The sequence below is a fragment of the Elephas maximus genome, chromosome 9 (genome assembly GCF_024166365.1).
Source record: "Elephas maximus indicus isolate mEleMax1 chromosome 9, mEleMax1 primary haplotype, whole genome shotgun sequence".
NCBI classification, from domain to species: domain Eukaryota; kingdom Metazoa; phylum Chordata; class Mammalia; order Proboscidea; family Elephantidae; genus Elephas; species Elephas maximus.
Genome location: NC_064827.1, coordinates 88,198,964 through 88,214,695, shown reverse-complemented (window position 1 = coordinate 88,214,695; position 15,732 = coordinate 88,198,964). Strand labels below are relative to the sequence as shown.

Here is a 15,732-nt window from a genome sequence, read left to right as displayed (position 1 = left end):
TTTTAGAATGGTTTTACTTTTTTCTCATTAATTCCTTGTGAAAACATTCACCCTCAAGAAATAATTATAGCTTTAGTCAAAGAGTTATGGTCAAAAATATTCAATGCAATTATCAAAATCAAATGAAATGTAGAACAATAGTGCAATGGTGAAACTAATTATGCTGTATGGATATGAAGGACTATTTTATAACCATTTAAAACGCCTTAAAGTAATTTTAATAACATGGGGAAATGTTAAAAGAAAAAGGGTGGAAATTAGACAGGTCATACGATCAAAGTCTCTATGTGTATGAATTTGGAAAAAAAAACAATAATACAGCAAAATGTTAAAAAGTATTCTGGGTAGTGAGATTATGGGGTTTCTTTTACTTTTCAGGCTATTATATTCTTTCTAACTTTGCTATCATGAACACGTACTACTATTATAAGTTTAAAATAACTATGATAATTTCTACAAAAACTTCTTGGTGGTATGTACGTATGAAGAAGGTATGTATTACATCATGTTTAAGCTCCCAGAAGATGTCAGGTGTTTTGTGTACACAGTTCTTTCATGTTCGTAGTTACTGAGTCATCGAGACTGGCCTTCAAAGACAGCTGTACCATCCAAGGCCGAATGTCCAAGGGGATCCAATGAAAGAGAACTTTGACAAAAAGAACTCTCAAATTGGGGCCAGAGAACTGACAGCATCACATAATGATGTTTCCTTCTCGCAGAAAGTAGAAGGGAAAAAAGGGCATGACTATTGGTTATTTAAACAAAAACAAACAACAGAAACTTATGCTTAAGTCTCAATGTTCCTTCCAAAAAATTTAGTGAATATCTGCATCGACAGATGAGAACACCTTCTAACCCCGTTCTTACATTTCTTTTATCTGAAGCTCTGCGTACTTACTCTTTTGGTATTTATTTCTTTACAATTACATTGTGGAGACATTTTTATCTTTATAAACCAAATACAGCAAAAGAGAATTCTAACTGGATATTACCACAGGCCCATATTTTGGCCTCAAGGAAACAATAAAATTCAATGTATCCTTCCCCTGCCCTCGCTCCCATTCTCTTGACCTTTGCTGAACCACGCTTTTGGTTTTCCCTACAAGGACTTGGTTTTGAATTGCAGGTTAAACTCCTAGGTTCGCATTCCATTCATCAAGGAAACAAGGCCAATTCTGAGGTCCAGGGTTATTTGTTCATCCAAGAGTCCTCACTTCAGGAGAGGGCTGGAAAAGGGGAGGATAATATGTGGATTTTGCTTGACATTACTTTTGATAGAGAAAAAGAGAGAGCAAATCTCTTGACCAATTTCTATCTCTTCATATTGTACGATATCTGTGTCATTGTGAAGAAAGAGTCTTGCCCCAAATGCCTTAACTTTGTTCAATCCTACAAGAGCTTTATAAGTTCCAGTATGATTACGGGAGATGCTGGAAACTAAAGAGACCAATATGGTGGATGGGATGAAAGGGTGGGAAGAATCTTAGAGAGCAGATGATACCTGTGATACAGACACAGAGCAAGTATTTGATAAATGTTGAGCATATGGATGACAGTGTTCTGGCCTCGTTGTGGTTCCTGGTGATACTGCACCCAGTGTGGTTCTCAGTGTTTATTATAAGCCCTCTACCCCATCATCTACACACACCCTTTTGGGAAGGAGCTGGTAAAACAAAGTATTCTAAGTTCCAGTCAAGTTGACTGGGTTCAGGGCAGGACTTGGGTATTCTATAAAATTCACTGGAGAGCTAGGTAGGGAAATAAGACAAAATCTATCCATATAAACTCATCCAATAAGCAATGGAAGTAGTGAAAGCTGTACTCTAAGGCAGCTTCAGGAACCAGGGTTCAACCTCTGCCTCTGGTCAGCAAGGCTTATCCCAACCTCACCATGTGATAAGACTCAAGTTGCCAGTACATTTCCAGACATGGCCAATGTAAGCTCTGGCACCTGCAGATTTTTATCGAGATACGAAAGCATAGTTCAGGCCAACCTTTTGTTAGTACACCAGTTTGACAGTCGCCATCAAGCCAATTCCAACCCATGGGGTCCTTATTTGCATCCGAGTGGAACTATGCTCCATAAGGTCTTTAGTGGATGATTTTTCAGAAGTAGGTCACCAAGGCTTTCTTCCTAGGCGTCTCCGGATAGACTTGAACTGCCAGCCTTTTGGCTAGCAGCCAAGTGTTAACCACTGTGCAATCCAGGGATAAACCCCTTACTATGGCTCATACTAAGGTATATACCATTGTATATTCATTGCCATCGAGTCAGTTCTGACTCATAACCCCTTAATATGGCCTAAACTATGTGTTCTTCTTAGAAGACAAAGGGGATAATTCAAAGAGTGTGCTGAAAAGTAGTTTTTCACACTGTCAATGAATGGTGACGTTTTTGAGATAAGTAAACTTGGTTTTCCCATATATTTGTCAGAGCTTATATTTTTAATTCCCTCCCTGAAAGAATAAAAGGTGTAGCTTGTTTCCTGCTTCTTTGCCCTCTAAATTTTTTCTGTGGCTTTAACCATCAGATATGGAAATAAAGACACAGGAATAAATCATAGCGATCAGATCCTCCCAGTGCAAGGTTCTTCCCTGAGTAGCCATCAGACAACTTCGGAAGTGGTAATCACTGTTTCAGACCTTAGATCCTCGTCCATATAGCAGCCCTATGGGAATATATTCAACAGCTCTGTGGTGACGTTTCTAAAAATTTCAGTCAGATGGGTGTTTAAAAAAAAACCTGTTCCGATGGATGTTTAGGTTCTATAAAAATCCGATAATTTTTTTTTTTTAATTCATGGAAACACTGAAATCTAATGTATCATGTCTGAATGCTTATACCCTGAACATTTGTCCAGAAAGTACACTGCCTTCAGGGGATGAGTGCACTTGGCGTACAATTTGTCATCTCTCGTTATCATCCTTATGAAGTAGTTTAAAGGCAAGGAGGTATCATTCGCTTTGTAAATCTGACAACACATATAAATCAATTCTCTTATCAAATTAATACACAGCGCAAAAGTGATCCAAGTAGAAATAAACACATTTTACTTATTCAACTCTATTATAATCTAATGAGATAATAAACTCAGCATCTCAGCGGACAATCCCTTTCTTATGGTAACATTTTTCACTCAGGTAACAGAAGATTTGGTTTCACAATGCAACTGCTTTAAGTTAAATTGATTCAATTGAATTAACAAGCAATTTTGGGGGTGCCTGCCTGTACACGGCAATATACTAGGCAATAGACGGTATACAAAAGAGTTAGAAGGTATGATCCCTGCTTACAATCTAGTTAGGAAAGATGGTCCCTGCATACAGGAAGCAATAAAGAACCATTAGAAAGTCACATGACAATCGATCTAAACAGTAGACTCTGAAATGAAGAATTAAAGGAAGCCTCTCAAAAGAGTGATAAAATTGGGAATGGAGGCCATTCTGGAAATCTCACCAAAGGAAGTAAGCCTTGGATTTGGTATGATGGAAGAGATGAACATATGGATTGACAGAGGAACATTCTGTGGCTAGTGGAAGATTAAAAAGGAGGAACTCAAAGACAAAAATCAGCAAGTCAATTGCAGGAAATGGCAGGTAAATTGGCTTAGCTCCAGAAAAGGACACTGAGTTAGGAGATGCAACTGAAGTCACCTCACAAGGCTAGCTGAGGGCACTGAGTGTTATTATTCAAAGTTAATTGAAACTTTAAATAAATAATAATGCTTAAATGCTTCTATTAACTAAAGCCCCGGGTAAAATGTGTGTTTTCCTAATCTTAACAACAAAGCAAAGAAAAATTGTAGAATATTAGAATCTAAACTCAAGAGATAAGATCACGGAGGTCAAGTGAGCAGACCATGACAGAACAGCAGTCACATAAGTTTAAAAAAAAAAAACAAAAACTCGTAAATACTTTGGTTGTCTTAGCCCTGTGTCTCTTCAAGGTGAGAGACCTTCAACCTAGTGCTGATCAAGCCCCTAATTCATTTTGGGTTTTTTCTTTTGAAAAGTCCATTTGCGTTCACACTGAATCCAGCATCAAATAAAAAGGTCTTGGGTGTCTATTTGTGGGGGCTGTGGGTGGGAAGACAGGTAGATAAAGGAAGGTAAAGAGTGGTTTGTTTCAAATAGTAAGTAAACGAATAATTTCAGTGAGTGTTTTCTCAAGGTACTTCTGAATTTAGAGGGAAAAAAGAGGGTGACATATTCCTGCTCTCAGTCCAAGAAAAATTAAAGAAGAAGAAATGTGTAAAATAGAAGTCCATATGAGCAAAATGTTTTTACATTGACATACCAAGTAAACCAATGGCCTGTATTGCTGGATCACATCTGCCTTTAAATTCAATTTTTAGGGCGAAAAACATCAGTGAAATGGGTCAGGGGAGATAGTGGCGGTGCAGGAACAAATCTTCACTGCAGAATACTCTGGAATTTCTTCTTGTCGAGCTGGGATTGGCGATGCCTGGATTGACCAGCCTGAACTTTATAATCCATCAGGGGCAGGACAACACCACACTGTGTTCTCTGGGCCTTCGCATAATTCATTACCCATGAACAGCACAGAGAGACAGGGAGGAGTATTTCTGGGCCCCAGGCATATCTGTGAAACTTACTGGCCACGAGCAGCTGCAGCTGTTCAAAAAAAAAAAAAAAAAACAGAAGAGGATGAAGGAGAAAATGAAGCTTAGCTTAGCTTTTAGTCTGGTTGACGGTTCTGAATGAAGTGGCCTAAAATCTGTATCTTCCAGATGCTCTACACTTTTTGGCTTAATGTTTTGCATTTTTAGATTCAAAATATTTCTATATTTCTTATTTCACAAAATCCCCATAGAAATTTTTAAAATGTAGAATGGAAGTTCTGCTGTTTATAATATTCATTCATTGATGTTTGGAAATGCTAGGGTTGTAGTGGTTAAAAGCCATGGCTGCTAACTAAAAGGTCAGCAGTTTGAATCCACCAGGCGCTGCTTGGAAACTCTATGGGGCAGTTCTACTCTGTCCTATAGGGTTGCTATGAATCACAGTGGACTGGACAGCAACAGGTTTTATTCATTACTATTTATGTCATTAATATATATATACCTTTTAAAGTTTTCAAATAAAAGAGTTCTTTATTGTCCAGTAGATATTCAATAGATATTTACTAAATGATAGTTATGTGTCAAGTTCTGTATTAAGTTCCTGAGGAAACAACATTGTAACAGAGATTATAAATATTTTTAAACACAGATTATGGGAAGCCATCAGTGAAATAATACGCTGTAGCATTTTATTAATATTTAAAACAAGAAATACGGCTTAACTAGAATTCACATCTTAACAGTCAGAACATCTCACTCATCGTTCTTCATGTTAATATGGCATTGTTGAATTACAGCCACAATCTCAATGATATACAAAAGCTCTGCTAGTATGTGGACACACATTCTTCTATTTCTTAATCTTTGCAGAGTTGAGAATACTAATCAATTCTTGGTGAGGTGGGCTTAATTCAAGACTCAGTCTCAACACAATAACCCAGATAGTCACTACAGAATGAACAGATTAGGCTGCAGATAAAGCCATTGCTCCTCTTGGTGTAGGAGACAGGAAGATTTATCCAGGCTGTGGTGTTACATTGGACTGAACTTTTGCTCCCTCTCAGATATGATAGCATGGGGCTCTGGTGGTGCAGTGGTTAAGGGTTTGGCTGTAACCAAAGGGTTGGCAGTTCAAATCTACCAGCCACTCCTTGGAAACACTATGGGACAGTTCTACTCTGTCCTATCATGTTGCTATGAGTTGGAATCAACTCAATGGCAACAGGTTTTGGTTTAAACATGACAGCAAAGGAAATTTTTTTAGGCATAAACCTCCAAGGAAGGGGAGAAGAGAAGATACAACGGTGATGAAATTTTAGAAGCTGAAAAGCAGATGGATTAATGATAAGTGACGGATCAGCTCTGACAAATTAGAATTTCAAGCCAGCAGAAGGAAAAAATAGGAAGCAAGATAATTTACACTGAAACTTTCTAAAAGGCTCGGGAATTGGCAACCACAGGTACATCTAGCATTAAGGAACCAAAATAGAAGGATGGTTTGGATGTCTATTTAAAAGGTAATTATAGTCCCAGATCTGTTCTTTCACTTGCCAGAGATGAGTTACTCCCCTCTCCCCTGTCCTAGTAGAAGACTAGAAGGGTTTTCTCCAGAGATAGTAAACAAGGGATGTCTGTGGGCTAGATGACTGCAAGCATTACCAAAGTAAAAACAGGAGGTGTAAGTGAGCATTTGTAAGTTGAAAGCCAATACACCATGCCTTGTGTCCCACTCGGGTACTAGAATACAGCTAGACAAGCTTTACTTTCCAGGCAGGAGTTTCGAAGTGGCTTTTCTGAGGAAATTTCAGCAGCCCAAAAGGAAAAGCTGAAAGACACTGACATGGGGGTTTATCAGACAGCTCAGGCAGAGCTCTGTAATAAACATCCTTCCACAGCTCCACCCACACAAACGAAGCCTTCTTGTTCCACCCTTAAACAGAAGTGGACAGCAAAGAATCACAAGGCACCTGAAGAAAGTCTCTAATATAAAAGAGAGAGACCAATAGGGCAATAAAAAGGGGCAAAAATCTTGGATAAAACAAAGACGATAAAAGGGAAAGAAACTCGAAAAAGATTAACATTCTCATGAATACAAAACTATTGTAGCCATTAGAACAGGATGCTATATTTTAAAAGAACAATTGGAGAGGAAAACAGTTTTTCAAAATTAAAATTGTAATAACAGAAGTGAAAAGGTCAAGAGAAAGTATTGAAAATTTATACTAAGGAAATATTCATGGGTCAAGCAAAAAGCCCCCATGTGTCTGTCAGTTTGTCGTATTGTGGGGGCTCTTTAAAGTGTTGGAAAGCAAAGATGTAACCTTGAAGACTAAGGTGCTCCTGTATTTTCAAGTCATGGTATTTTCAATTGCATCATATGCATGTGAAAGCTGGACAATGAATAAGGAAGACCGAAGAAGAATTGATGCCTTCAAATTGTGGTGTTGGCGAAGAATATTGAATATACCATGGACTGCCAAAAGAACGAACAAATCTGTCTTGGAAGAAGTACAACTAGAATGCTCCTTAGAAGCAAGGATGGCGAGACTGCATTTTACACACTTTGGACGTGTTGTCAGGAGGGATCAGTCCCTGGAGAAGGACATCATGCTTGGCAAAGTACAGGGTCAGTGGAAAAGAGGAAGACCCTCAACGAGGTGGACTGAAGCAGTGGCTGCAACAATGGGCTTAGCATAACAATGATTGTAAGGATGATGCAGGACCAGGCAGTGTTTCATTCTGTTGTGCATAGGATAGCTATGAGTTAAAACCAACTTGATGGCACCTAACAACAACAAAAGCAAAAAGATAAAGAGAAGGTATATAAAAAAGAAAAGTGAGATTATCAGAAGACCAGTCCAAGAGATCCAATAATCAAATAATAGGAATTCCAGAAAGAGAGAACAAAGAAAATGACGGGGAAGAAATCAAGAAATAGGTCAAGAAATTTTCCTACAACAGAACAGCAAGAGCTTCCAGAGTGAAAAGCCCCACTGACGAGCACACAGAATAAAAATAAATTCACCACAAGACACATCATCATGCGATTTTGAAATATTAGAGATAAGAAGTAGATCCTAAAATTTTAGACAGGTAGAACAAACAAACAAAAACGGAAGTCACATCATAAGGATTAAGAGTCAGAATGGCTTTAGACTTTCCAATAGCAATTCTAGAATATAGAAGACAATGGAAAAGTATCATCAAAATTCTAAAGAAATATTATTTCCGCTCTAACTAAACAATGTTTGTACCCATCAAAACTATCAGTCAAAGGGGAAGGTAAAAGAAGAACAGCTTCAGGCAAACAAAGTTCAAAAATTTACCTCTCATGCACTTACCTTCACCAAAACATGTGAGCAATCTAAGAAAAAGGAAGTTGGGAAAAATAGGCAACAGAATATGAAACAGGATAGAGCGATAGAGAAGACAGCAAAGAGAAAGGACGACAGATATGCCAAGTATAAAAGGGTATCAGTTGAGATAGAAGAGGCTCGGAAGACTCTGGGGAAAATTTCACCAAGGAGATGAAATGCGTAGTACACCAAACCTGTCTAAATGTATCGAGAGTACGACTCAATGGCACTAGAAGTTGCTGCAGACTCTCCTGCTGCCATCAGGTCAACCATCAGGAAAGTGCTAAGAGAGGGAATCACAAAGAAATAGGGCTAGTCCTGGTCACATTCTAAACCGGGAAAAAAGCAGGCCTGAAACCATATATATGTACCATTCCCCTGTGCACTTGTATAACCAGATGCTGTCGAGTGGATTCTGACTAGTAACGATGCTATAGGACAGAGTAGAGCTGATGGGACAGTTCAGTTACATAGACTAATATATATATATATATATTTTAACTTAATCCAGTTTGGGTTGAGTTTTCTATTACTTGAAGGGGGAAAAAAAAAATACAGTGAAACCTGTGAGAGCTGGAACTCGATGGGACTGCCTTGTTTTCCTGCATCTTGAAAGTTTTCCACCTTTGACAGGGTGCAGTCACCACTTTTCTATTGCTTTCTATTTAGTGGAAAATATTTGAATTTTCCTTCTCTGATGGGTTTCTGCCTTACACTGGTTTTGGCTTTCACAGGTTTTACTGTACTAATAATAATACAAAGAGTTTTAAAGTTTGGAATGAGGGAAAAGTTGGCAACAAGACACTAGATAAAGAAGGTTTTCACTGAATCTGTTAGGCATCACTTTTCTATATGAAACTCAAAGCACATCATTAGTTTTGGCAAATAAGAGCTCCTCTTATTCTAATATTTTACAAATTAAAGAGGTTACAAAAAGAGAAGTTAAGGGATTAGCAAATGGCTTCTGGCAACCAACAGTAGTGAGCTCAGAGGACTCTCTTGGGATCTTTCGAGGGTATCCTTCCACATATAAAAATGTGTAAAATAGGCGAAGAGACCCTGCATTTCTATCTGCCATTTGTATATGACTATATGGATAATTGGAAACCCTGGTAGTATAGTGGTCCTGTAGGGTCACTATGGAGTTGGAATTGACTCCACGGCAATGGGTTTGGTTTTTTGGTTTACATGGATATTTTCTTCAATTTTCAAAGTAACTTTTTTTTTTTTTTAATCACTACTGCTAAGTTTACCACAACTAAATTTTTCCTTTTCTTTTCTTTCTCCTACTGGAAAACACCCAAAGCCTGTAGTTGTGATCCCTGAGAAGGGGTAAAAAAAGTAAGGGTTGAGGAACTGTCCAGAGCACTAACGCCATTTCACATCAAATACCCCATTTCGAGGAAAAAAATAAAAAGGGACACACTAACTGTAGGAAAAAAATTGCAAAACACAAAGATATCGCCAACCTGCTCGTGCAGCTGCCATTTTCATGTTTCTCATTTTGTTCTCCAAAGCTTGCTGCAGGGAAAAATGAGACAAGAAGAAGATTAGATTTCCTGGGCTTTTCTATCACTCACCATTAACAAATATAGTAATTCTATGAGATTATCTGTATCCTACCATTTTCATCTTCTTTTTTAGATCCAGATTTGCTGCCTTCTGGCCCTTGGCAGTAGCATTGAGATAATAGATGGCCAAACTAAATTAAAAACAAAAGATTCCTTTTAAATGAGCATTTGCCTAGATCAGTGGAGTGGATTTTAAGATATTTTCTACTCTAATCCTCTTATTTTGTAGATCAGTAAAGGGAGGTCCAGAGAGGTAAAGAGGTGTGCTCAGCATCACACAGCATCTGGGGATATAGCTAGGAAGTTGGGTCCCAAGGCTGCTAGTCTCAGCTGGGTGCTGTGCCCACTACACTGCACTCCCTAACTTTAGCTCCTTCTTGGAAACGTATTAACATCACTTTAAATTATAATTAAAAATAACATTTTAAATTGACCTCAATGGCATCCAAGAGAATGGAAAATCTACTGAAGCTTAGAGAATGAAGAATATAAATTCATCATAGCAATAATTAATTAACATGGATTGTTCTTCATGGTATATACTGTTTGCATGGGAGGCTCTGAGTGGTTCAAAGGGTTAATGTGCTTGCCTGCTAACCAAAAGGTTCAAGTTCACCCAGAGGCACCTTGGAAGAAGGCCCTGGTGATCCGAGAACTCAGCCAATGAAAATCCTTACGGAGCCCAGTTCTGCTCTGACACACATAGGGTCGCCGTGAGTCAGAAACAACTCAGTGGTAACTGGCATTGTTTGCGTTTCTCTTTCCCTCAAAAAGAAAATGTTTTATAAAATAAATATTTTGGTTTTTAAATAACATTTACATCTCTAGAAAGAACAAATCAAAGTTACTAGTGTCAAAGAGTTCTCTAAAAACAAATATACCCCTCCTCGCTTAAAGAAAAACGAACAAACAAAAATGCAATTAAGAAGGTAACTGTTGGTTGCAGATAAGTGGGTATTGAACACATTTCCTCTGCTCACCAACATGCCAGATTAAATCCTTTATGAGCCATCTGGTACAAGCCACATAGTTATTGATATGGTTTAGCTGGGCTTGTTTATCTCTTTCATGAGTAATGGAAGTTGGAATAAAATTTCACACACGAAGGCATCTGGTGCAATATCTGGCATGAAGTGAGTGCTCAGTAAATGTGCACGTGACTGTGTGTGTGTGTATTGTAAGGATTTCTTTTTTTTTTTTTTCTGCCTTGACATGAACCTTCTATTAGATAGGCCTTACAAATCATTCTATAGTCCCCAAAGGAACATGACTGCCTACCGAGAGAGAACTAACACGAACTCTTCCATCTACTCAGTTACCTGAAACCAGCCAAGCTGATTTAGCAGGATCCAGTGGGGACATTTAAAATGCTCGTAACATTTTCTAATTAAAGAAAACAAGAAGCCATGCCAAGTGTATGGCCCCATAAAATAGAAGATGAGACCTTCAGAATCCAAAAAATCAAATCAGGGATAATCTGAAACTTGTGTTTTAAATCAGACCCTCTGAACTAAAAGCAGTCTTGGAGATGATGATTCGATTCTTACATGCTGACAATTTTCCACTGTTGTTGTGATGGTTAGCTGCTGTGGAGTCGGCCCCCAACTCATGGCAGCCCTACTCACAACGAAACAGAATATTGCCCAGTCCTGCATCATCCTCGTGACCGCTTACACCACTGTGATCCAGAGGGTTTTCTAGTCCCTGGGTAGTATAAATGTGTAATGTGCTAGGCTGTTAACTATAGAGTTGGCAGCTAGTGTCTACCCAGAGGTGCCTTGAAAGAAATCCTGGTGATCTACTTCTGAAAAATCAGCCATCAAAAACTCTATGGAGGACTGGACAGTGGGTAGGAGAGAGATGCTGATGAAGAGTGAGCTATTTGTATCAGGTGGACACTTGAGACTGTGTTGGCATCTCCTGTCTGGAGGGGGGATGGGAGGATGGAGAGAGTTGGAAGCTGGCAAAATTGTCACGAAAGGAGAGACTGGAAGGGCTGACTCATTAGGGGGAGAGCAAGTGGGAGTACGGAGTAAGGTGTATATAAACTTACATGTGACAGTTTGACTTGATTTGTAAACGTTCACTTGAAGCTCAATAAAAGTTAATTAAAAAAAAAAAAACTCTATGGAGCACAGTTCTACTCTGACGCACGTAGGGTAATTGTGAGTCAGAATTGACTTGATAGCAACTGGTTAACTAAACTATATACACCAAGGGTGAGAAACTATGACCTCCAGGCCAAACCTGGCCAGGCTGCTGTTTTGTTTGGCCCACAAACTAAGAATGATCTTTACATTTTAAAGTAGCTATATAAGTACTTACGTAATATCTTAAATTTTGCCTCTTGACCCACAAACCTAAAATATGTACTGTCTTGCCCTTCAAGAAAAAGTGTGCCAATCTTGGATTTATCTACACCGTCCCAGGCAAGTGGTTTTCAGGCCTTCTGAATAGCTCACTACCATGAACTCAGTTTGTGGTGCTACAAAACTTGGAGGGAGTAAGAAGAGGGAAATATGGAGACATGAGTGTGAATTCACTTATTAGCCACTTGAGTGGGGGCAGTTAACTACTCAAAGCTTCCTTCCCTGTGCTGTGGTAATACAATTAACGAGGCCAGTCTCACCGTGGGGATTAAACGAGCTAATGCATGGAAGGTGCCTGGAACAAGGGCAGCCCACAAATCAGCATTTGTTCCTTTCCCACACTCCTGAGACAGCTTACTAAACCCTTAGTGCTTTAGAACAACGTTATTCCTCTGCTGGGAAAGAAATCTCTCAGGAAGTTAAAAACGTAGTAACAAAATTTATCATTTGAATTTTTGGGGTTTTGCTTGTTTTTCCATAACACAAGACCTTAATTCTACCACCAAAAAATAAATACAGTTGCAGTCAAATCAATTCCAACTCATGGTGACCCTGTGTGTGTCAGAGTAGAACTCCACAGAGTTCTCAGTGGTTGATTTTTTGTTTTTGTTCATTTGTTTTGTGCTTCAGATTAAAGTTTATGGAGCAAATTAGTTTCTCATTAAACAGTTAATACACAAATTGTTTTGTGACCTTGGTTGCCAAACACTCTATATGTCAACACTCTCCACTTCTCCGCCCCAGGTTCCCTGTTTCAATTCGTCCAGTGTTCCTGTCCCTTCCTGCCTTTTAGTCTTTACTTTGGAGCTGGTGTGCCCATTAGTCTCCTATGTACGAATTGAATTACGAAGCACTTTGTTCACATGTGTTATTTTTAGCCCTATAGAGCTGTCTAATCTTTGGCAGAAGAGTGAATCTCAGGATTGATTCAGTACTGAGTTATAAGGGTACCCAGGGGCCGTACCCTTGGGGTTTCTCCAGTCTCTGTCAGACCAGCAAGCCTGGTCTTTGTGTCTGTGCGTGTGTGTGTGAATTTGAATTTTGTTCTGCATTTTTCTCCCTCTGTGTCCAGAATCCTCTATTGTGATCCCTGCCAGAGCAGTCAGTAGCAACTGGGTGCCATCTAGTTGTTCTGAGCTCAGTCTGGTGGAGGTCATGGTTGTTGTAGTCCATTAGTCCTTTGGACTAATCTTTCCCTTGTGTCTTTAGTCTTTTTCATTTTCCTGTGTTACAACAGGGATGGGACCAGTAGATGTATCTTAGGTGGCCACTTGCAGGCTTTTAAGTCCTCAGACACTACTCACCACAGTCAGATGTAGAATAATTTCTTTACAGATTATGTTATGCCAATTGAGCTAGATGTCACCTGAGATCAATGGCTGAGTTTTTGAAAGTAGATCACCAAGACTTTCTCCTCAGATGGCTGTGAGTGGAATTGAACCGACAACTTTTCCATTGGCAGACAAGTGCATTAACCCATTTGAACCACCCAGAGATAATTATATCATTAAAGGGACTTAACTTTTAAAGGCCACAAACATACTTATTAACATGCTCTTAGAACACAATGTGTCATGAAAATGTGAAGAGAGGAAATCATTTCAAGGGCCATCTGGTGAAGCATGCTGCTTCAGAGAGGTCATTCTGTAACGCATGTGCATCACAGATTTACTATGTACTCTTAACGCCAACCCAGGATCAAGGGTCTGCAACATCGATGACGGTAATATGCTTTATTGCTTAATTATCCCTAAGAGATATTAGTTCTCATTCCTAGGAGGCATTTTGGTGAAAAGGAGCAAGCATTGGATTTACAGTTTAAAGGATTTACTCTAAGTTCTACTATTACTCTCTTTCTCATCTAAGGAAAATAACTTCACTCTTATAAGTCAGTTTCTTAATTTATAAAATTGAGGAAGCTGATACCTGCCCTCGATACATGATATGGCTCATGGTCTCAACAATGACAATAATGATGATAACGATAACTTGGCTCAGAATCCCAGCTCATTGGCTTCAAACCAGTGAGTGTTTTCTCCTGAGATGTCCTAGTTTTACCTTTATTTAAACAAATCCACTCCTGTTTATCTGCTATCATTTCTAAAGTCTCTTTGCGGGTGGTTTAACACCTGCCCTCTTGGCTAGTAGCACTGACAGTTCCAGGCTTTCGATTTAGGAAGGGCTTGGGGATTAAAAGGAAGGACTAGGGTACTTTCTTAGCTCTTCATAGCAAGCATATATTTTTATTTAGAATATAAGTTTATCTATGATGGCCAAGAGTCGGAAGCCAATGCAGATTACATGAGAACAAAAGCTTCCTCCCAAATTCCCCTTTGATACACCTCTGACTTTGAAGGGATGGACTACACGACTTTTCTGAGACCCTTCCAGTCCTATGATTTATTATCATGGATACACAGTTATTGATGGCCCTCTAGGAACAAGGTACGAATCAGGACAGGGTGATTTTTAAGATCTTTAAGGCTTCAGCCCTAAAATAGAGCCTGTAGGGCTCTCAAGGGGAATACTAACTCAGAGGCTCATCATTTCTGTGTCTTCACAGCCACCTGCTTTATGGAAGTAGAGGTGGGGGCCGGCTGTAGAAGGAAGCTCAATGAGCTGATTAGATTTAGCATTTATGTTTCCCTTGCTTTCACTGTTTACTGATAATTATTTTGGTTACTGGGGAACAAATCTTATAATCCTGGGGAGGCAAAGACAGATGCAGATGGCTGTGAATTACGTCCACTAGGATCAGAATATGGCTCATGAATTTCAGCCTCTCGCCACCATGTAATCAGCACTGAGTTTGGTTAGGTTACAGCACAACCATCAGGGAGAGTGAGGAGCCAAAAATGCTAAAACGTAAAAGGAGCCAGGAAGAACTTTACGAAGGATCTTTCTAGGAGGAGGGAAGGCACGTACACCATCACCAATATGACAGCAATGACCAGACCAGGGTTGGAAAGCTGTCTCAAGACCTTCGCCATCCAGCTGGGGAAATCATGCTCCAGGGTCTCTCCAATGACTTCGAACATACGGTTTTTGCCACTGAAAAAAACACAGGAAGAGAAGTTCATTTAAAACATGTGGGGAAATTCTAGTTATAGCAAGAAATGGAAGAAAGGCCTGGCAATCTAATTCCAAAAATCAGTCAGTGAAAACCCTATGGGTGCCAATGGTTCCATCCACGACCAATCAGAGGGGTGGCAAAGCATTTCGTTTTGTGGTGCATGGGATTGCCATGAGTTGGGGGCCAACTCGAAAGCAGCAAAAAATAGCAACCACATAAGAAGAAAACTAGAAAGCTTTCTCAAACACTGACTAGATACGCCTTCAGATTAGGAATCTGACACTTAGCTAGTACAGCTTCTGATGCTTTGACCTCATATTCTCAGCCTATGGATAGTATATGAGATATTCAGCCAATGCAGGTAGGAAGTTAACTATAGCATTAGAAATTGTATTTTTTTTTTTTTATGTATTTCTAAGATTTTGATTGAAATACATCTTGTAAAGAGTTCATAAGTCTGTCCCTCAGCCAGCTCTTCTTGTAGGAGAATGTTCTGGGGCTGAGTGAAGAGTATACTCAATTTTTAATTAACCTTGGAAATAAGCATAAGGAAAAGCTTAATGGAATAAAATCTGAAAATAATCCAATATCTCTTTCCACCTAATAGCTCCCATCTCACTTTCCACCAGACTTCTTTGATCAGAGCTGTTAAAAGGTAAGCACACGGAATGATAAGTCTTTTTCCCTCGGTGTGTCTTCTCGGGACAGACCTTCATGATTACTAGCTTAGCTCCATTGCCAAGAACAGAAAGTGGGAAGACAAGGAAAATAAGCCCAAAA

At 39.2% G+C, this 15,732-nt stretch overlaps 1 protein-coding gene across 1 annotated transcript in view; it reads right to left on the bottom strand.

The window, feature by feature from the left end:
* Positions 1-4,413: 4,413 nt before the first annotated feature.
* TMC1 (transmembrane channel like 1) overlaps positions 4,414-15,732 on the bottom strand; it is a 143,433-nt gene continuing 132,114 nt past the window's right edge. The window contains exons 17-21 of the mRNA XM_049895003.1: positions 14,805-14,930; positions 9,563-9,641; positions 9,409-9,460; positions 7,925-7,947; positions 4,414-4,635 (exon numbers count right to left, since the gene is read on the bottom strand). Coding sequence (XP_049750960.1) covers positions 4,414-4,635; positions 7,925-7,947; positions 9,409-9,460; positions 9,563-9,641; positions 14,805-14,930 — 502 coding nt within the window. The remainder of the gene's footprint in view (positions 4,636-7,924; positions 7,948-9,408; positions 9,461-9,562; positions 9,642-14,804; positions 14,931-15,732) is intronic.